Genomic DNA, 20,400 nt, shown 5'->3' with positions numbered 1-20,400 from the left:
TAGCCGGCCATTGCCTGTTGACCACAGCTGCCGTGGGCTGCTTCCAGCTTGTCTCTGGGAAGGCTACTCCATCACATCAGGAACATGTAGTGACCACGGGGATGTAGCCTGCCCCGCACCCTGCAGGTGTGATCACACGGGCTGCCCCTGTCCTTGAAGGGGCTTGGAAGTCAGCCTCACTCCTTCTCTCAGACAGACATCATCCCAGGGGGCGCCATTGGACAGCCAGAGACCAGCGCATGCCTGGCTGCTGCCTCGACTGGGCACCCAGCTCAGGACTGCGGCCCATGCCGCACCCGTCAGCCCTGTTTGTTCAGGCTCACGGGCTAGCAGAGACTCTAGCACGCATTCTAGCATGGATCCAGCTAGTGTCTTCCGGCCTGTAGGCTTTCTCTGGCTACCAGGAGGAGCTAGTGGCTGGCACGGAGGGCAGACATGAGTGACAGCAAAGGCATAGGGCATTTGGGGACCTGCACGCTGTTGGGAAGGCCTGCAGAGGGAGCAGGGGTGCAGAACAAAGCTGATTTGGGCCCCGACACCTGTCTGACTTTCATTCTGTTTGATTTTTTTTCTCATTCTAGATTTTCTCTTTTACCTTATCTTTTCTCATTCTAGAACTACCTTTCTTTCTATCCACCCCCCAGTCTCTGCTCTCTCTTTGCGCCTCTTACACTTCAAGTCCCTTCAGTGTAGAGTCTGATTGTAAGAATCTGTGTGTTGGGAAGCACCCAGGCTTCTGCAGAGAGAAGAAACGCTTGCTCAGTAGTCGCGCTGCTTTAAAGTAGCCGCGAGGGCATTTGGGAGAATCTCCTTCTGCAGTGCTGTGGAAGGCATTGGATGACAAGTGACATTTCTTTCTGTCGGGTTCGGTTTAAGTGGCGAAGGTTGTCTTCTGTTTACTAGTGCTGCATAGTCTGTAAATGTTAACAGTATCACCGATGAATGCCCAGGCAGACAATGGCTCCCCTCCTGGTACTATTTGTCCTTTTGGAAATAGACTGTTTCCATTGCCCTTGACAGACTTTTGTGTTCCGGAGGGAACAGTGTGGATACTAGCTGTAATGACTAAAACCCAAAGGTCAGCCTGCCGTTTCCAGCAGGGAACGTTACAGACTCTTAAAGAAATATTATTTATATATTTTGGTTTTTGGGCTACACCTGGCTGAACTCAAGACTTACGCCTGACTCTGCGCTCAGGGATCACTCCTGGCGATGCTCAGGGAACTCGTATGTGGTACTGGGGATCGAACCCAGTAGGACACATGCAAGGCTAACGCTCTAGCCACTGTACTATTGCCCCACACCCTAACCTTTATAACGTTCACCTAGCACCTTCCAGCCGAAAGAGGACTGTAGCTTATTCAGATGAGTCAGAACCCCAGTGGATTGAGCATTTTTGAGACCCCGATGGAAAATTAGTGTTGTAGGCTGTGGTGGTTGAGCCTCAATAAATAGCGCCACCTCCTGTTCATCTCCTTGCACTGCACGCAGAGTTTGAACCCTTGGAGATGGCAAGTTCCAGAAACCTGACTAAGCATCCAGCGATGCTGGGCTGCAGCTGTCGGATGAGATCATTGTCCCGATAAAGCAGCCAAATGCAAGGCTGGACTGCGGAAGTTCTTGTTGCTCCGTTCTGTGCAGCGGGAAGGCTGGCATTCCGATGACTCTGTTTCTTAACCATCAGTGGGGTGGGGGGAGGGGTAGAGCAGTAATGGGAAGCAGCTCTAGATGAGGCAGCCACCCTTGGCCTCTGGACCCCAGTCCTCACAGGGAATAGCAAGGATGAGTCAAGAATAGCATTTGGCAAGGCTTTCACGTGTTTGTGCTTGCCTTTCCCCCCCAGCCCTGCTCTTCTCTTCTCTTCTCTTCTCTTCTCTTCTCTTCTCTTCTCTTCTCTTCTCTTCTCTTCTCTTCTCTTCTCTTCTCTTCTCTCCTCTCCTCTCCTCTCCTCTCCTCTCCTCTCCTCTCCTCTCCTCTCCTCTCCTCTCCTCTCCTCTCCTCTCCTCTCCTCTCCTCTCCTCTCCTCTCCTCTCCTCTCCTCTCCTCTCCTCTCCTCTCCTCTCCTCTCCCCTCCCCTCCTCTCCTCTCCTCTCCCGTCCCATCCCCTCCCCTCCCCTCCCCTCCCCTCCCCTCCCCTCCTCCCTTCTCTTCTCTTTTTCTTTGTATTTCCCCCCCCATGGTGCTCAGGCCTTAGTCCTGCTCTGTCTGTGTTCAGGACCCACCTCTGCCAGGCTCAGAGGATCCTATGAGGTTCCAGGGATCACATCTTCTGGGGCAGCGGAGAGCAAGCGCCCTCCCCACCCCCACTACCTCTGGCCATGTGCTTTTCTCTTGTAGGTGGACGAAGAGTATAAGAATCCTCACACGGTGGACAGGGTGCCCTTGGGGAAGCTGCCCCATCTGTGGGGCCAGTCCTTGTACATCCTCAGCTCACTGCTGGCAGAGGTAGGCACGCGGGAGCTGCCTGAGCTGGGCACCGTGCCTTATGTGACACGGGGGACCACCTGGAAGAGCCCAGTGGGACCGTCTGCCGGAGCAGCTGTGAAAGTCGTTGGCATCTTCATGGTTTGGGCTGAGCTGGCGTGTCCATTGTACACCGCACCCACTGCAGGGTCAGCTGCTCCTGCCACCCTCATTCATGGGAAAATGAGTGCGGGCTGACCAGTCCCGGAGAACTAGGTGTCAGAGAGATTTGCCTGGAAATCCCTGTGTCCATGGCTCTCCGCCACACTGTTTCCGAGCAAAGAGACATTGGCTTGGAAATTAAAAGGAGAGGAATACCGGGCATGCTGGGCATCCAAAGAGATGGCCCCGGTATACTTTGGTGAAAGGGGAAGCCTCAGCTTCCTAGTGCTTGACAGTGCTCCTCCTGCTCTTTCCTAGGGGTTCCTGGCTGTGGGTGAAATCGATCCTTTAAATCGAAGATTTTCCACTTCCGTCAAACCTGATGTCGTGGTACAAGGTTTGGAAGCATGTTTACTACTATTTAAACTTGTAAAAGCAATGTTAGGGGCCGGAGCTATAGTACAGGCGGTAAAATGTTTGTCTTAGGGGCTGGAGGGATAGCCCAGCAGGGAGGGCATTTGCCTTGCACGTGGCCAACCCGGGTTCGAATCCCAGCATCCCATATGATCCCCCAAGCACCGCCAGGAGTAATTCCTGAGTGCAGAATCAGGAGTCATCCCTGTGCATCACCGGGTGTGACCCAAAAAGAAAAAAATGAGATGTTTGCCTTGAGCACGGCCAACCTGGGTTTCATCCCTACCACCCAATATGGTCCCTTGAGTGCTGCCAGAAGTGCTCCCTGAGCACAGAGTTAGGAGTCAGCCCTGAGCACCGCCAGGTGTGGCTTACAAATTGTTATTGGGAGCCCATCGATGCTGGGGATGGAACCTGGGCCTCCTGCATGCAGAGACATACAAAGGCCTTTGAACCCTCTCCCTAGCCCAAAACCAATGTTATTCTTAACACAAATGGCTCCTGTTATCCCAGTTTAATGAGTATGTGTGTGATGTCAGTTACTTTGGTGAACCACCTCGTACAACTCAGTAGCTCCTAAAGGCAACGCCACCACCATGATACTTTGCACAAAGCAGTCGTCTTCTTGAAACTACACCTACACTGCAGGCTGGGACACAGGTGACCATTGAGCATGTCTCTCTCCCCTAGTTGCAAGTGCAGGAGCAAGCTGGGCTCTTGCACACCCCTGTGTGGTCTTGGGTCCCTGCAGGGCTCCCGGCTCTCCCACTTGTCTCCTCCTGCCTCCTCTCCCTCCAGCCATGGCCAGGCACTGGGTGCAGGTGGGTCTGGAGACAAACTGGGATCGCCACATGCCAGCTCTGGCTGCTGGGTGCAGCCCGACGAGCACCCACTTCCCCAGGTCCTCTCTATTACCTCCTCTCCAGCGAGGATTCTCCAGGGCATCTGGCACCTTTCCCACACTTCTTCGACACCTTCAGTACTGGCTTGCATGGCCAGGTTGCTCCCCACCCCAATATCCTAATAACAGGCCCATTTTCCCATCTCCCGAGGCAAAGATCCCGCCACCACACAGACGATCTACCTTGTCAGAGTGTCCACAGCCAGCACGTACTACACCATCACTCTTCTTTGTTGCCTTTTGGGAGCAGGGGCAGAGACACACAGGTGACGCATCATTTGAGATGGGGTCAGGCTTGGTACCTGTGTGTCATGGGTGTGGAGGGCACCGAGGCCAGAGGGAACAGGAAAGCATCAGCTTGAGCACGGCTGTTTTCAAAGCTGCCCGGTGCGTGGCGAGCCTGTACCGGCGTGTGTCCAGGCCCAGGAAGAGATTTATCAGGACCGACCCCCTGCGCGCGAGGGCCAGGGCTCGCTCTGACGTGGACGCCGCATTCTTCTTCAGTGACTGTGCTGGCCGAGAATGATCACATTAAGGAGTTGTTGGGGAAACACGGGATCCATGTCCAGAGCATTGCTGACATTCACCCCATCCGCGTGCAGCCGGGCCGCATCCTCAGTCACCTCTATGCCAAGCTTGGTAGGTTTGGGCCATGGCAGGGTATCTTGATTCTGAAGAATTGTGGGGGAGTCTTGGGGAGACTGCTGTATGTCAATTCTAAATAGTTGGGCAAAAAAAAACTCAAGCAGGGGGCCAGTACTTCCGGGTTGGGGCTGTGGGTAGACAGGCACTTGCTTCCCGTGCCCACTGGGGCGATGCTGCTGCAGCTTAGCTAGGTCTGCTGGAAGAGAAGGAGCCACCCTTAGAAACACCCCCTTAGGACCATTGTGTGTGCGCATGCCCTCGCGCGTGCGTGCGTGCGTGCGTGCGTGTGTGTGTGTGAGAGAGAGAGAGAGAGAGAGAGAGACAGAGAAAGAGAGACACACACAGAGAGACGCAGAGGCACAGAGAGAGAGAGCAATTATTCTGATTCTCTTCTGCAGCCCAGAAAGTGCTCCTTTACCCATTAAAACAGGAGAGGGGCCTCCAGACGTTTTCTGAAATTGGACTTGGTTGAAGCGTTATGACTCAGTACTCAATCAATTCCCAGTGGCACCTCCACTCCTTTAATCACGGCTTCATTTCATGTGGCTGTTGGAATGGGTGCTCTTCCTGTGTTTACCTGGCAGTGCTGGTTTGCAGGCCGCAAGAAGAGCATTAGAAAACCTGTCCCCAACTGTAGAATTGCTTAGCAGCAAAATAAGCACCCACTCCACCCCGCAAATGTGAACGGAAGTCACTTGGGCTCAGCATTTGCCTTCACTCCCCTTTCTCTTTGCCTTTTCAAATAGGAAGGAATAAGAATATGAAATTGAGTGGGCGGCCTTATCGGCACATCGGGGTCCTCGGAACCTCGAAACTCTATGTCATCAGGAACCAGATCTTCACCTTCACGCCCCAGGTGAGACAATCAGGTATGGTTTGAGGGCCCCTTTCTGTCTGGACGCCCCTTGGCAAGTGGCAGGAGTCTGACCCGGCACAGCTTTCCTCAGACACTCTGGACTGTGCGTGTCACTTCAGCCGCAGGGACAAGTCCAGCCGCTGCTTTCAAGTTGCCAGTGCTGGAGCAGTTGACTCGCTGCCCCGGTACCTGAAGCACAGTCGCTGTGACCCTTGATTATTCTGTCCTTAGGGCCTCTGCAACCATGTCCAGGCTGATTCACAGGCCCCAACGCCCCTGACTGTAGCACTGTCGCACTGTCGTCCCATTGATCATCGATTTGCTCGAGTGGGCACCAGTAACGTCTCCACTGTGAGACTTGTTACTGTTTTTGGCATATCGGATACGCCACGGGTAGCTTGCTAGGCTCTGCCGTGCAGACAGGATACTCTCAGTAGCTTGCAGGGCTCTCCAAGAGGGACAGAGGAATCGAACTTGGGACGGTCACATGTAAAGCAAACGCCGTACTCACTGTGCTATCACTCCAGCCCAACGCCCCTGACAGGCTCCTCAAAATACTGATTGTGGCACTTCCCTTTGTAAAGGAAGCCAGTCCAGACCAAATGCTTCTACCCATCTGCTCAGCTAGAAGAACCAACAGTGGAGGCGCTGTCTCCATGTGGGGCACACCTCCCCTACTCCGGTGGGGAGGGCATCAGCCACAGGGTTAAGGGTCAGAACCCCATGCTGGCTGTGCCCGGTGACACTCGCTTCCACCTGGGGAGTTGTTTCCTTTCGGAAGCAATGACAGAGCTGAGCTGAGCAGGGGCCGGTCTCGAGACCAGGAGAACAATTGGATTTTCATCGACCTCAGGGGGCAGTGCCTTTAGTTGATATTACGCGGGCCATCCATCAGATGCGCGGAGGCTCCCCATCTCGCCTGCTCTCGGTGCCCTTGCTTGGAAAGCATCTCTGGGCAGCAGCCCTGGCAGGAGTAGGAATTCAGGCGCTATTGATTTCCTTGCAGAGACAGCAGGCTCGGGCCAGTGCTTAAGGCGCTCGCCCGGCTGCTGTAAATCTCTCTGGCTGGGCCCGCCTCTTCCCCCGCTGATGGAGGCCCTGCGGCCGTGCAGGGAGTCCCTGGATTGGCCTGGTGGCAGGGAGAGCCCCATGACGGGACCCACGCCAGCCCCAGGGAACCCGACACTAGTACTAGGAGGAACAAGTGGAGTTATGCGGCAGGAACCAGGGCGGACCCTTTACCCAGCGTGCTCTGTCTTTCCTTGCAGTTCACTGACCAGCACCACTTCTACCTGGCCCTGGACAACGACATGATGGTGGAGATGCTGCGGATCGAGCTGGCGCACCTGTGCACGTGTTGGCGCATGACAGGCCGACCCACTCTCACCTTCCCCATCACGCACACCATGCTCAGTAACTTGATGCCTGGGTCCCGCCCATACTCTCCCAGCCTCCCAGCCCCCCCTCCTACTTCCCCCCAGCTCAGTACTCCAGGGCCTTCTCAACAGTTTGGCTTCTTAGTTCGGGAATGTTCTCTGCCCTGTGTGTGTCATCAGATTGCACATGTGGAAGAAAACAGGTTGCCCAGAATATGTCAACTAACCTATCTTTCTCCCCGCCCTCCCCTTAGCAAATGACGGCTCGGACATTCATTCTGCGATTCTTTCTACCATTAGAAAATTAGAGGACGGCTATTTCGGAGGAGCTAGGTAACGTGCGACTTTTCCAAAACAGGGAAGCACTGTGGCCGTTTCTCAGAGTCTTTGGCTGTCTGTAGCACTGTCATCCCGTTGTTCATGGATATGCTCGATTTGCTCGAGTGGGCACCAGTAACGTCTCCATTGTGAGACTTGTTGTTACTATTTTTGGCATATCGAATACGCCACGGGGAGCTTGCCAGGCTCTGCTGTGCAGGTGGGATCCTCTCGGTAGCTTGCCAGGCTCTCCGAGAGGGACGGAGAAATCGATCCCGGGTCGGCCGTGTGCAAGGCAAACGCCCTATCCACCGTGCTATCACTCCATACTCTGGTTTCTCTTCAGATGGCATAAATCTTTCGAGTCTTTGGCTAGAAACCTACAACTTTCGAGCCCCAAATGCAGCCATGCTTTTTTGTTGATGCAGCTTGCCTAAAGCAGCCAGGCTTGGGAAGCTGGGATGTGCTCTGAAACAGCGTCGGGGACGAATGTGAAGGTTTCCGGGTCACTAGGAGGCCTGGGGCTCAGGCAGGTGCACAGAGCCATCCCTGTGAAGTGCCCTTTGGGGAACGTGTGTGTGGAGTGCTGGTTTGGTGGCTCTGAGAAGCATGGAAGACACCAGGGCCCCAAGCTGGCACTACCCCATCAACGGCCTTCAGAGAGCGACCACAGGCTGCTGCCCCTTCAGTTCCATTCCTGGAACTTCCCAGATGACCACAGGGCCCTCAGAGCACAGCACCTAGACCATTGTCAGGGGCCCCTAGCCTGTCCTCCTGGAGCGGAATGACACTCAGGTGTTAGGGCCGTGGGGGCGCTTGGCTTCCCAGAAACCCTCTCACAGTTGTCTCCACTGCAGTTGTCGGGAGACCCGGGTTTCTTCTGTGTCCTCGTAGGCGCTAGAACATGCCCGGTTCAGCGGGGCTAAGCACGCTCACCTGCTGCATAGAAGCTCTGCGCCCATTGGAATGACTCCCCATTTCTTGCTTTGTAGCCCCTGGCCGGATTTCCATTTCTAGAACCTTCCCCTGAGTGGACCAAGTGTCTCTGGGCCTGCTGTTGCACCTCGCCTGATGGCCTCATGTTTCGGGAACTGGGTTTGGATGCCCTGAGCGGGGCCTCTCTGCTCACGGAGCCCGCTGAGGGGGTCGCTGTCGGCCCCGAGGGGCCCGCGCCCCTGGTTTCTCCCAGCCTGTCTCCCAGCCATCTGCGTTTCCAGGGCACTGGGCCGCTGTCAGCCCTCCGGCCAGGCATGTGACACTGTAACGGAGAGAAGATGGCAGGTGCCGCGGCGCAGTTGCGATGATCAGGGTGGCAGCCTCGGTTGGTTGGTTACGGCGCCCTCACGTGTTGGTTGTGTTGCTCACACATTAGAGGTCACGCATCAGGGTGTGGTGCTCCCACACTCAGCTGCAGTGCTCGGCGGGGTGGAACTGCATTTGCACATGTGCTCCTGCAGTTGTGATGCTCAGCAGGGCTCCTTGTGGGGCTCACACTTCTTAGTCGCCGTGGTCCTTGCTCGCTGTTGTGCCCCTTAGTTGTGTGGCTCTCTCACACACACGGCTGCTGTGTGGCCATAAAACACAGGCAGCGCTGGGGACCAGGGACGTAGAGCTTCCCGGCTGGTGCTCATCAGCACGGGACAGCACTGAGTGGTCTCCCCACCCTTCTAGAAACCAGTTCTTTCACTGCACTGCCCCCGTTTTCAGAAGAACACGGAACCCCACTGCTTGGAAATGGGTTCTGTCACGTGCCCTTCACTCTGTCCCTGAGCTGTGCTCCCCTTCTGTGGGGAAGGAACTTAATGAACAGAATGAAGTCTGGCCCTCCTCGAAACACCCCCCCTGCCCGCCTCAGCCCTGTCACTGAGACAGTCATTAAACCATATCCAAGGTCCTCATCATCTGAGTGTGTGGGAACTGGTCCCCACCACTGGGGTTATGGGGCAGCCACGGTGGCAGGCAAGGGCATGGGATTGCTCTTTGCAGGAAAGGGAAGTCCCTCGCCACCTCAGGCCACTCTCCCAGAGTCATCCTCAAACCTTGCAGTAAAGAATTTGGGGGTCAGATCAGTCGTCCACCAGGTAGGGTGTTTGCCTTGCATACGGCCGGCCCAGGTTTGATCCATGACACCGCTGTGGTCCCCTGAGCCCTGCCAGGAGTGATCCCTGAGCACTGCTGGGTGGTGCCCCCATGCAACAAAACAAAGAAGAAAATTTTTGACAAGACAAATAGTAAAGTAAAGAAATTTTATTAAAAGGGGAGGGAGAATTCAAGACGGAAGGTGAAGAGGGGAACAGAGGGCCCCAAGAAAGAAAACAAAGGAATTGCCTGTGGGCACCGGGTACTGCAGATGGTCCCCTGAGCACCACCAGGGGTCACTCCTGAGCACAGCACGACCATGGCCAAGTATGTGCACATTCCATCCCCACCAAAAGAAAGTAATTATGCATCCATGTTGAAGTGCAGGGTCCTAGAGGAATGTGTGCAATTCGGTTTTGCAGTTTTGTAGCGTGTTTCCCAACTGTTTCAGCCGCCGGTAGACTCAAGTGAGAGGTGTCAGGAAAAGAACTTTGGACTCCGCCTGTCTTTCATCTTCTTTTTTCGCCCTTTGGTTCTCCTCTTCTGCAGGGTCCAGCTTTCTCTGGGTTCATGCACTGGGCTGGTGTGGGCTACTTTCAGGGCCTCTGTCTCCGAAGGGGCTTCAGCCTTCGGGCTTTAGGGCTGCTTTGGGGCTGACAACGGAGTGACTTCATATCTTTAGATCGGTATCTTGTTTTTATTACTTCCCGGAACTCAGGGCCCCCTGCCTACCTGCTGCCTCAAGGTCATATCTTGGTTTATGACTTCTTGAAAGTTATTGCCGAAGCCCCACCACCTGCCTGTCTACTCGCCCCACGGAGTTTTTGGTAATTAAGGTAGAATCTCATTTTCACATTTCCTCTGGGCTTGAGGATCCTTAAGAAAAAGGATCTGAGTCCAGGAGATGACTCCAAGGGCTGAGCACGTGCCTGGCGTGAGGGACGCCCGGGTTTGAACCCCAGCACCACTGCACCCAGGTCAATACTGGCAGTCCCATCCCCAGGAGTGGCCCCTGTGACAGGATTACCGTATTCAACTCAAAACCTTTCTATCCTGAGGGCACCTTCAGGCACTACTGGGTGTGTATGCCCCAAAGAAGCTTTATTTGGGGGCGGAGGGAGGGCACACCTGGCAATGCTCAGTGGTTCCTCCTGGCTCTGCATTCAAGAATTACTCCTGGCTGTGCTTTGGGGACTATATGAATTGCCAGGGATTGAACCCAAGTCAGCCGCACGCAAGGCAAGCACCTTACCAAGCCCCAAATGTGCTTTTTTCCCCCAAAAGCACCCAAGTTGCCAGATTGTCCCCCTTGGAATTGACCCCTTTTGACTTCAGCCCACAGAAATTTGCCACTTTCTCTGCCCTCACCTACCACGCTCAGGCCAAAACAAAGCAATGATCAGAACTGGCCCCGAGTTCTCCCCAGAGGTTGTTTTGATTCTGCTTTGGGGCCCGCACAGCAGCGCTCCTTCTCTCGTCCTTTCAGGCACAGCTCCTTGTGGTGCTGGGGAATCCAACCCAGGCCTCCCACCTGCAAAGCCTGGGCACAGCCCAGTGATTCATCTTTAATTTATTACAGGAAGACTTTTCTAGCTCTCCCTGCCGTGTTTCTTAAAGGGGCCCACTTGCTGCCAGAGTGTGTGCATTTAAGAATTCATTTGCATCTCACACGTCCATTTACTCTTGTGACATAATCTACTTCCGGGAGCTCCCAGGCGGTCTAGCTCCTGTTCCTTCTCCTCCCCCCCCGCCCCCCTAATCCCCCCACCCCCACACTCGTGCCTGCTTGCACTCAGGATGTGCCATCCAGGGGATTTGCACAGCCCAGAGGCTGTGTCTTTGTGGCAGGACCCCTCGTAGGAAATCCAGCTCAGTTTTCCATGGCACGTTCTCCAGCCTGGCAATGCACTAAGGTCATGGGGAACCCTCGCGGCGTTCTGGGGATGTCCTATACTTGGCATTCCTTCGAGAGAGATTTGACTCCAAGACACCTCCCTTCTTACCTGGGCATGTGCCCCGGTCACTATTTCGTGGTGGGGACTCAAACATTCAAGGACCGGGAGACCAGCCATAGAGCGGTTGCTTGTACTTTTGTTCTAGTCACATCATTTTTAGGGCAAGGGGGAAGCAAAAACAACAACCCAACTGGTGGTTCTGGGTAAAAAAAGGTTCCATGTTTTCTGCCAACTGATCGGTTCAGTCAAATAGATTATTATTTGTATTGGGTTCGGGAGTAAGAAATCCACATGACTCATTTTGGCGTTTAATGTGCTGTGTGTTTTCACTTTATCCTTGCTCTCGAGTTTTCGTTTTAATTTCTTGGCTGACTTAGATGGGGCAGTCTGAATGGTGACGTGTTTATTGATCCTGGCAGAAGCGCCACCTGGTTGTTGAGTCTCCGCATGATTCAGAGTGGAAACGTGGCCACACGGCACCTGTACGTATAACACTGTGTCTCCTCGGCAGAGTGAAATTGGGGAGCCTTTCGGAATTTCTCACGACGTCTTTCTACACCTACCTGACCTTTTTGGATCCAGACTGTGATGAGAAGTTGTTTGACGATGCCAGTGATGGCATCTTGAGTCCTGACAGCGACTCGGACTTGGGAGGCTATTTGGAAGATGTATATAACCAGGGGAACCGAGGTGAGGGTTGAAATGCCTCTGCAGGTGGTTCATTCAATTTATTTAATTCTCAGCTTCATGATCAAAATTGTCTAAAATTCCTGCACAGAAAATGATGGGTAATTATCATGATAAAGACTTGCATGTATTAAAGCAAATTAAATGCCATTTCAACACCTTGACTACAACATAGGGTTGTTTTTAAATAAATTTTCTTTGGAGGAGAGCGTGGGCCACAGCCAGTGGTGCTTGCCGGCTACTCTCAGCTTTGTCCTGGGAGAACCTCGCGGTGCCCTGGAGTGAACCAGAGCAGGCGTCATGCAAGGCGAGCATCTCGGCCCTGTGCTATCTCTCTAGCTTGGGAGAGGTGTTTTGAAAATTAGAGAGCCAGAAAGACTTTCGAGGATGAGGACTTTCCACCCAAATATATTCTGAGCACAAAGCACTGCCTGGCTTTAAGAAAGGGTAGAATGATCTCAGTCTGGTTAGCTAGGAATGATGAAACCGAATAAGGTATGGATTGCAGTGACCTGTTTCTTACTTGTAGAGAGTATTTGACACTGGGGCTTGAGGTGCCATAACACTGAACTTATTCTTGACAAACTAAAACAAAAACATCAGGTATTGGCTGCCAACCCTCACGTTGCCTTACGCTGTTTTTGCTTCATCGTAGGATAATGTGATCTAAGTGCTATCTCAGCTGTGTTTTCATTTCCTAAGTTAGAGTTTTCCCCAAATAATAACTTTATAAACATAGACATTACATATGCAAATATCTTTCTTCTCTGAGGGTGAAGTGCAAACCTCTATATCAAAATATTTTCATCCACGAATTCTACTCAGGGCTGCATGCTATACACATGTACTAGAATGTTCTGCTTAGAATACTGTTCATTTTGAACGTTTCTGCAGCTTGTTTACATTTTCTCTCCCTCTCACTTAATTACAGAAAGCCCGGATGACCTGGACCAGTATATCAACCACCTCCTGCAAAGCACATCTTTGAAATGCTTTCTTCCCCCTCTTTGTAAGAAGAAAGAAGACAGCCATGTTTTTGGTGCTGTCCACTCCACTCGGGACATACTTTCCATGATGGCCAAAGCAAAGGGTTTGGAAATGCCATGTATGCTCTTCACTCTTTTCTGCTTGCTCAAATAATTTCTTTTTTCATCAAAGCAACACATGAGCAGAATTTCCAAGTCAGAGAATCCTAAGACACCAAATGCAAAAGTCCCCTTCCACCCCTCCCCACTGGCCTCAAATCCTTCTGGCTCCTCTCCATATTTTTAGTGACTTATCGTGACAGGGACATATCTCCTTATCTCAGTAATGGGTATGCCCCTATCTTTTCATGCATCGACTTGATTTAATATCTGTTGATTTTCTCCTAAGAAAGAGGATGAGTTTTTAGCCATTTTAACTTCGAGTCTTCTGCTTTACTTTCAATCAACATAAGTGTGTGTTAGTTAAATTGGGCTGGAGCAATAGCACAGCGGGTAGGGCATTTACCTTACATGCAGCCAACCCGGGTTCGATTCCTCCACCCTTCTCCGAGAGCCCGGCAAGCTACCAAGAGTATCTCGCCTGCACGGCAGAGCCAGGCAAGCTACCTGTGGCATATTCAGTATGTCAAAAACAGTAATAACAAGTCTCACAATGGAGATGCTACTGGTGCCCGCTCGAGTAAGTTGATGAGCAACGGGATGACAGTGATACAGTGATACAGTTAAATTGGCACTCACTTTTTATGTCATTAGATGTTTGCAAATATTATTTCCAGATGAGCACATAGCATATGATGAATATATATTCATATTTTATTTTTCTTTTTTCTAACGTAAAATAGTGGCCCAATACTTTCATTTGTTTTTCTTCTTTCCTATATCTTCCCATGGCCTCACAATACAAGTTTCTAAACAGTTGATCATACCCATGAATATCTGTTCACTCATCTTCTTAGAGTCCAAGAGTATTCTATCTGGGCCCAGTGGGCTGTAGTTACCGTTTCTTTTTTTTTGGGGGGAGGCACACCCAGTGGTGCTCAGTGCTCCCTCCTGGTTCTGAGCTCAGGGGAGACTCCTGGCGAGCTTGGAGGACCATAGAGGTGCTGAGGATCAAGCATGAGTGCTATGTGCAAGGCAAGCACCTGACCTATTGTACTGTCTCTCTAACCCCCTTTTTTCTCCTTCCTTAATTCGTTCTTTTGGCGGTGTTTATCCTAAGATTATTTCAATAGGTTAAGATAAGAACGATTACCAGGAAAGAGGCTACAGTGATAAAAGAGGGTACAGTCTCGACTTGCTTGTTTCTGAAATTCATGGCCCCTTGGGACCTTGGTTGCCCTCCCTGGGATGTAGGTTTTGTCCTCTGACTCTCCTTTGCCATCATCCTACAGAGAGCCATGACACTCGCTTATCATCTATTTTGCTGCTCCTATTTTAAGTGTCATGCCTTTTCCTCTTGTGGGCTTAGCCTTATTTTTTTTTTCTTTTTACAACAAATAATGGGTGTTTTCCCACTTTATTTAAACACTGCGGTTTGTAAAGTTGTTTATGATGATTTGTTACAGAGGTTCAATATTCCAGCACCCATCCACCACCATTGTCACCTACCCTCCATTTTCCCAGCCACCCCTCAAGCCTGTCCCTCTACATAGCAGGCCGCCCACAATAATTAATTTTATATCATTTGTTTCCACTAAATGGCTAATAGAATGAGCAAAAATTACTCAGTAAAAGAAAATTGGTGAGAATTGTTGTATCTCTCCACGGGAACATTAAGTCCTTGTACGAGGGTTTACTAAGCTGTGGTTGCTAGTTGAGCCTTCTGTATTAATGTTTTTGTTAGTCAAAATTAGTTGGTTCTCTGTTACATCCCATATAATCTTGTGTGGGGGCTGGAGTGATAGAACAGCGGGGAGGGCATTTGCCTTGCACGAGGCCGACCCGGGTTCGATTCCCAGCATCCCATATGGTCCCCTGAGCACCGCCAGGAGTAATTCCTGAGTGTAGAGCCAGGAGTAACCCCTGTGCATCCCCAGGTGTGACCCAAAAAGCCAAAAAAGAAAAAAAAATGGAGAGCCATGTAATCTTGTGTGTTAACTACAGTGATGTCAGTCTTGTGGAGTTTAGAGATGGTGCTCCAAAAATCAGGATTATTTTATTGAGCAGCCTGGCCAGAGGAGACAGCTGTTGGAGTGTGAATGTGGCTGCCGGGGCTGTGATATGGGGCACACTTGGCCTGTACCCCTCCCGAGATCATTCGGGAAGTCTCAGCTGGGACCCAGGCATCCAAGAAATTATTGTGGTTAGTTGGTTTCTTTTGAGATTTATTTCTGAGTCTCTGAAACAGGGCTGGTAGGTGGACGGTGGCAGTGGAATGTAGGTGTAACTCATTAGGTTTAGTCTTTTGATGGAGGGCGCCCAGTAGTTTCCCCAGAGTGCATGATGGATAAAATTGTTGAAACGTCATACGTATGAAGGTATTTACAAATAGTCTCTAACTATGAGAGTTTGTCTGGGAGTAGAATTCTCAGCTGAAAATAAATTGTTCTGTAGAATTTTGAAAGCAGTCTTTCACTGCCTTAGTATTGCTATGAGAAATGTAAATGTATTCTGAGCTCCAGTCCTTCTAATACATCATTTTTCCTTTGAAAAAAAATTTTTTGGTGGAGGAAATGGTGCTCAGGGCTTACTTCTGGCTCTTTATTCAGGAATCAATCCTGGCGGTGCTGGTGGATGCCACGTGCAAGGAAAATGTCTCACCCCCCCCCCCATCTCCCTCTCCCTTTATACTTTGCAAGTTTTAAGGCTCTTCTTGGCCTCCAAGTTCTGAACTTTCAGTTCTTTGCCTTCATCTGGGTAAATTTTCATCCACTGTTTTGGGTACCCAAGGACCTATTCATTCTGGCATTAACTTAAAAGAGAATAATTACCACTGAATGGGAGAAAAGAAGAACTTATTTTTCAGAGAGAAGGCTGAGGGCTGACTGGAGAAAAGCAAACTGATACAGAGAGCATTTTGATCTGCTGTCCTGCCCACCCCAATTCTCAATAGAAGAAAATTTGACATTAAAGTAACAAAGCATTTCTCTTTGATAGGCATATGATAATTCCTAACATCCTGGCTCAGCAAGAAAATGCATAATTTGAGCTCAGGAGACCTATACTCTGAGACAGAAGCCATTGTAGGTGTGAGGAAATGCAAATGAAGAGCCTAAGATTTCTTTTGTGGGTGGACACTTGGCGCCAGTCCTTACAGCTGTTCTGATCACCCCTTCAAGCTGTAATAGCGGTGGGGCGGGTGCTTTTGGGCTCCTCTCAGGCAGTAGAGAAGAATTTCTTTTCTTTTCTTGGTGGACTCTAAGCCTCTGCAAATTCACCTTTTTTTGGTAACCAATTTTCTGGATTTTCTTCCACACTGGAAATACATGTTCCAGTCCTGTAAAATCTGTCGTGCCCTCCCCCGTGCACCATGATTCCATCATTAAGCTCCTAGCAAGCTCTGCCATTTCTCTTCTGTCTTCCCTTTTTCCTTTGCTGTGTTGTAGGAAAGCTTCAACTTTTTGGTCTACCCCCTTAATTGAGTTTTTTGTTTGTTTGGGTTTGATTTTTTGTTTGTTTGTTTGTTTTTTGGTTTTTTGGTGTTTTTTTTTTTCCATCATGTCTTTGTTCTCTGCATTGTATTTGCTCTGGTTTCTATGTGAATTTTTTTTTCTTCTCTAAGAATATTCAGGATAGGGGTTTGGGTTTGTTTTTACATTTTCTTCTCCTTGAATGGTTTCCATTTCCACCATATTCCTTTGTCCAGTTTTGGGTCTGTTTGTTTCTGTCTTCTGTTTTGTTGTTGGTTGGTTGGTTGGTTTTTGGGCCACACACAGTAGTACTCAGAGCTTACTCCTGGCTCTGCACTCAGGGATCACCCTTGGTAGGGCTTGGGGACCCATCTGGGGTGCCGGGAATCAAACTTGGGTTGGCTGCATACAAGGCAAGTGCCTGACTATTGTACTATTACTCTGGTCCCTTTTTGTGTCTTCTGTATTCGAATCTTTCCTCCAGTGCTAAGTCTCTTGGCTGTTTATTCTGCATGAGAATCTCCTGAGCGTGGGGGCGAGGTCTATTGACTGAGGGGGTAGTAAATGTTTACAGGCCAAATTTCCCGGAGATACACTAGTCTCCCATTCAATCCCCTTGTTGACAGGCAAGATTGTGGGTTGTTGGGGCTATTCCATGTACGAAATGTACTGAGGTATTGAGATATGACAGTCAACTTCCCTTCTCCCTCCTCCCTCATCCTCAGAGTCCCCCTTTTACCCTCATCAGATAGGCCCTGTATTTCTAGCAGAGGGAGAAGGGTAGTCACCAAGATCGTGTCATGTTGAGAAAGCTATTTAGAGAACTCACTGCTTCTAGAACAGCTTCTTCCCAGTCAGCCTTCCTCATTTTGGATGCCATCTCTGATCCCTAACCTCCTCCCTCCCACTCCTCTCGTTCCGAAGGTACACAGCACAGCAAGCTCCTGAGAAATCTGAGGATTATCTGATAGAAAGCTGACAGGTTCTGACATTTCCTCATGGGACTCAGGGCGTTTGGTTGCCGTGTGTCTGCTGAATCACTTATCTTGTCCATTCACTTTCTGCTTCCCAAATGGTGTGACTATTGTCTTCTTCCCTGTGCTCCCTATTCTGGAGACTTTTTCCTCTGAAAATATTACATTCGTTTGCATTAGTGGAGGTTTGAGAAGAAGTAAAATTAAAAATATGCAATTCATTAGTTTAACCTGAACTTCTATAAGTGCCTTTTAAATATGCATTGCCTTTTCCTTGATAACTTCCTATTCTCTCAACATGCAAAAAGATAGCCTGAAAGGCAGAGACAGCTTAATGAATAAATATGAATAATGAGAGCATCCAAAACTGGTTTAAAAACTGATGCTTTAATACCATGTAGTGCCAAGTGAAACATACAGGACAGGAATCCCAGACACCTTGATCATGAGAAGGCCCTGTCCTTGGATAACTGGTCTACCATATCTGGTTTCCTCATCTGAAATGAAAAGAGGTTGGACTGAGTCATATCTAAGTCTCTTTCCAGTCCTAAAATATTATGTTCATTTCTCTGAATTTCCTGTGGGAAAAGTAATTTCCAGCTTCTTATTGCAAGATCTGTGTCCTATATCCTAATCATTTCTTGGTCCCACACTTAAGCATGCAGTGTTGACTCCGTGGCAAATTCTTGTTGAAATCAGCTAAGCTAAATTAGTGACTCTTCCTCTAGTTGGTTTATGTTAAATAAGATGTAGGTAGTCTCAAGAGAAGTATTTTATCCTTCTTTTTCTCAAAAGAACCCTATTTTTTAAATTTTCCAGTTGTTCCCATGACTTTGCCAACTAAAGTTCTTAGCGCCCCTCGTAAATCACTGAATCTGGTTGATTCTCCTCAACCTCTTCTTAAAAAGGTGAGTATTTCAAACCCCTTGTTTTATTTATTAATTTTTATTTTAAATTTTTATTAGTGAATCACCGTGAGGTACAGTTACAAACTTATGAACGTTCATGTTTGCATTTCGTTTACATCCCTCCACCAGTGCCCATTCTCCTCCACCTAAACCCCTTGCTTTAAAAGTATAATGATATATAATGTTCATGTACTTCTATGACCTCCTTTCAATGGTTGGAAACACCACCGCCCTGCCAACAACAACAACAACAAAAAGAAACCCATCATGTTTCTTGATGTCCAGGACTTCAGAGATCAGAAGTGCTGAGTTACGATATAGAGTCGCTGTGGAATCTGCTCTTCCAGTGTGGGAATCAGTCTGACACCCACCTTTATGCTCTGTGTGTAGGAAAAAGCATACTCAGTTTTATGCCCACTCATCAGAATCTCCCACAGGAGCGAAATAAATTTGCTCAAGATCAAGCCTATCCTCTCTTGCCAGACAGTGGGGGCGAGAGTGAGGTGGGGTGCCAGGGGGAGTTGTCCTTGCAAGCAGAATACACAGGATGCAAAGCCAGAGAAGGACTCATTAAGAGAAGAAAACTTCAGGTTGGTTTCTCACTGGCTCCCAGAACTTGTTAATTAATCCAGAAGTCCCTCCTCACTGGGGCCAGAATGATAATACAGTGGGTAATGCTATTCCCTTGCACACAGACACCAACCCGGGTTCAATGTCTGGCACTACATATGGTCCGGACCATTCCCTGAGCACAGAGCCAGGAGTAAGCCCTGAGCAGGGCCAGATGTGACCCCAAAACAAAACAAAACAAAAAGTTTCCCTTGACTTGATCCCACCTGAGTAGGAAGATTCAATGTCTGTCAGAGAAGATTTAGAGAGGTTTCCAAACTTATTTGGTCTACTGCCCCCTTTTCAGAAAAAAAAATCAGTTAGTACCCGCTTCTTGAAATCTCTCTTCTTAAAGCAAATAAATAGAAAGTCCCCCCGCCCCCGCAAGGTACAACCCCTCTGTCAGCTCTCTGGATTATTCCAGTGCCTCCCAGCAGACAGACAGTATGATCCATTGGGGGAAACACTATTTTAACCTATCCTCAATTTTAGATTGTTTAAAACTACAGTGGTAAGGCACTTGCCTTGCACACTGTCGACCCAGGTTCGATCCCTGGCACCCCATATGGTCTCTAAGCCCTGCCAGGAGTGGGCCCTGAGCACAGAGCCAGGTATAAGCCCTGAGCAGCACTCCTAGTGTCAGGGGGAAAATAAAACAAAGACATTGCATATACTTTTTGTTTTGTTTCTTTCCGAAAATTATTTTGTCAAAGTATAGAACATCTAAAGTTTATAAAGTGGGAGTAGATAACTCATGAGTTGTCACAAAACCAAGTCTTGACCAGTCACCTTTTGTGCCCGTCCCACTCACTTCCTCCCACTCCACTCCAAAGATAACCACCCGTCGTCTCATTTCTGGTACCAGGAGCTGGACTGTCTGCTTTTAAACTTTGCAGAAATAAAACTCACAAGTCTTTTAACCTGCTCGATCCCATCTCTTGCCAACATTGACCACAACACTGACCTAAGAGAATAAAGCTTATAAATAAAAAGCTACAGAAGATTCCCAGAAAACTTGGAGCCCAGCACAGAGTTGAAAGAGCAGCCTAGTGTCTAAAGTTCCAGATCGGAACGTCCCCACACGGGCTCAGCTTCTGCCCCTTGCCTCTTGACAGTTGCCAGAAGATGATGTCCAGTGGCCCCGAGACGACCATGGCGACTTGGACTGTGAGAAACTGGTGGAGCAACTGAAAGAGTGTTCGAATTTACAGGACCAAGCAGACATTCTGTACATTCTGTATGTTATCAAGTAAGTCGGCAGCCTCTGCTGAGCTGAGCGCTCTCGCTGTTGTTCCTCGCTCTCTGTCCTTGTCTTCCTGGCCTTCCTTCCGGCAAGCCCAGGTCAGGCCTGTGATCCGAGATCCCCTAGAATGAGACTCCAGCCCCTTCTCTGCCTGCTAATGCTGGCTGCCCTGGACGAGAAGTCTGGGCGAGGCCAGCATCGTCCAGGGGCCTGATGCTCAGCTTGTGTTTCCGCGGTCCGTGCGGCTCCTTGGGGGAAAGGTGGTCCTCTGGCTGACCGTTTGAGCCCAAGGAGCGCCCGAGCACTTGGCGGAAG

General features: G+C 49.8%; 1 protein-coding gene across 1 annotated transcript in view; it reads left to right on the top strand.

The window, feature by feature from the left end:
• PHKA2 (phosphorylase kinase regulatory subunit alpha 2) overlaps positions 1-20,400 on the top strand; it is an 82,008-nt gene that overhangs the window by 43,328 nt on the left and 18,280 nt on the right. The window contains exons 12-21 of the mRNA XM_004612221.2: positions 2,338-2,445; positions 2,884-2,962; positions 4,385-4,519; positions 5,272-5,381; positions 6,650-6,794; positions 7,012-7,090; positions 11,621-11,799; positions 12,728-12,901; positions 18,145-18,233; positions 19,958-20,091. Coding sequence (XP_004612278.1) covers positions 2,338-2,445; positions 2,884-2,962; positions 4,385-4,519; positions 5,272-5,381; positions 6,650-6,794; positions 7,012-7,090; positions 11,621-11,799; positions 12,728-12,901; positions 18,145-18,233; positions 19,958-20,091 — 1,232 coding nt within the window. The remainder of the gene's footprint in view (positions 1-2,337; positions 2,446-2,883; positions 2,963-4,384; positions 4,520-5,271; positions 5,382-6,649; positions 6,795-7,011; positions 7,091-11,620; positions 11,800-12,727; positions 12,902-18,144; positions 18,234-19,957; positions 20,092-20,400) is intronic.

The sequence above is a fragment of the Sorex araneus genome, chromosome X, assembly GCF_027595985.1.
Source record: "Sorex araneus isolate mSorAra2 chromosome X, mSorAra2.pri, whole genome shotgun sequence".
Classification (NCBI taxonomy): Eukaryota; Metazoa; Chordata; class Mammalia; order Eulipotyphla; family Soricidae; genus Sorex; species Sorex araneus.
The sequence above is the reverse complement of the archived record's forward strand: the minus strand, read 5'-3'. Positions and strand labels throughout refer to the sequence as shown.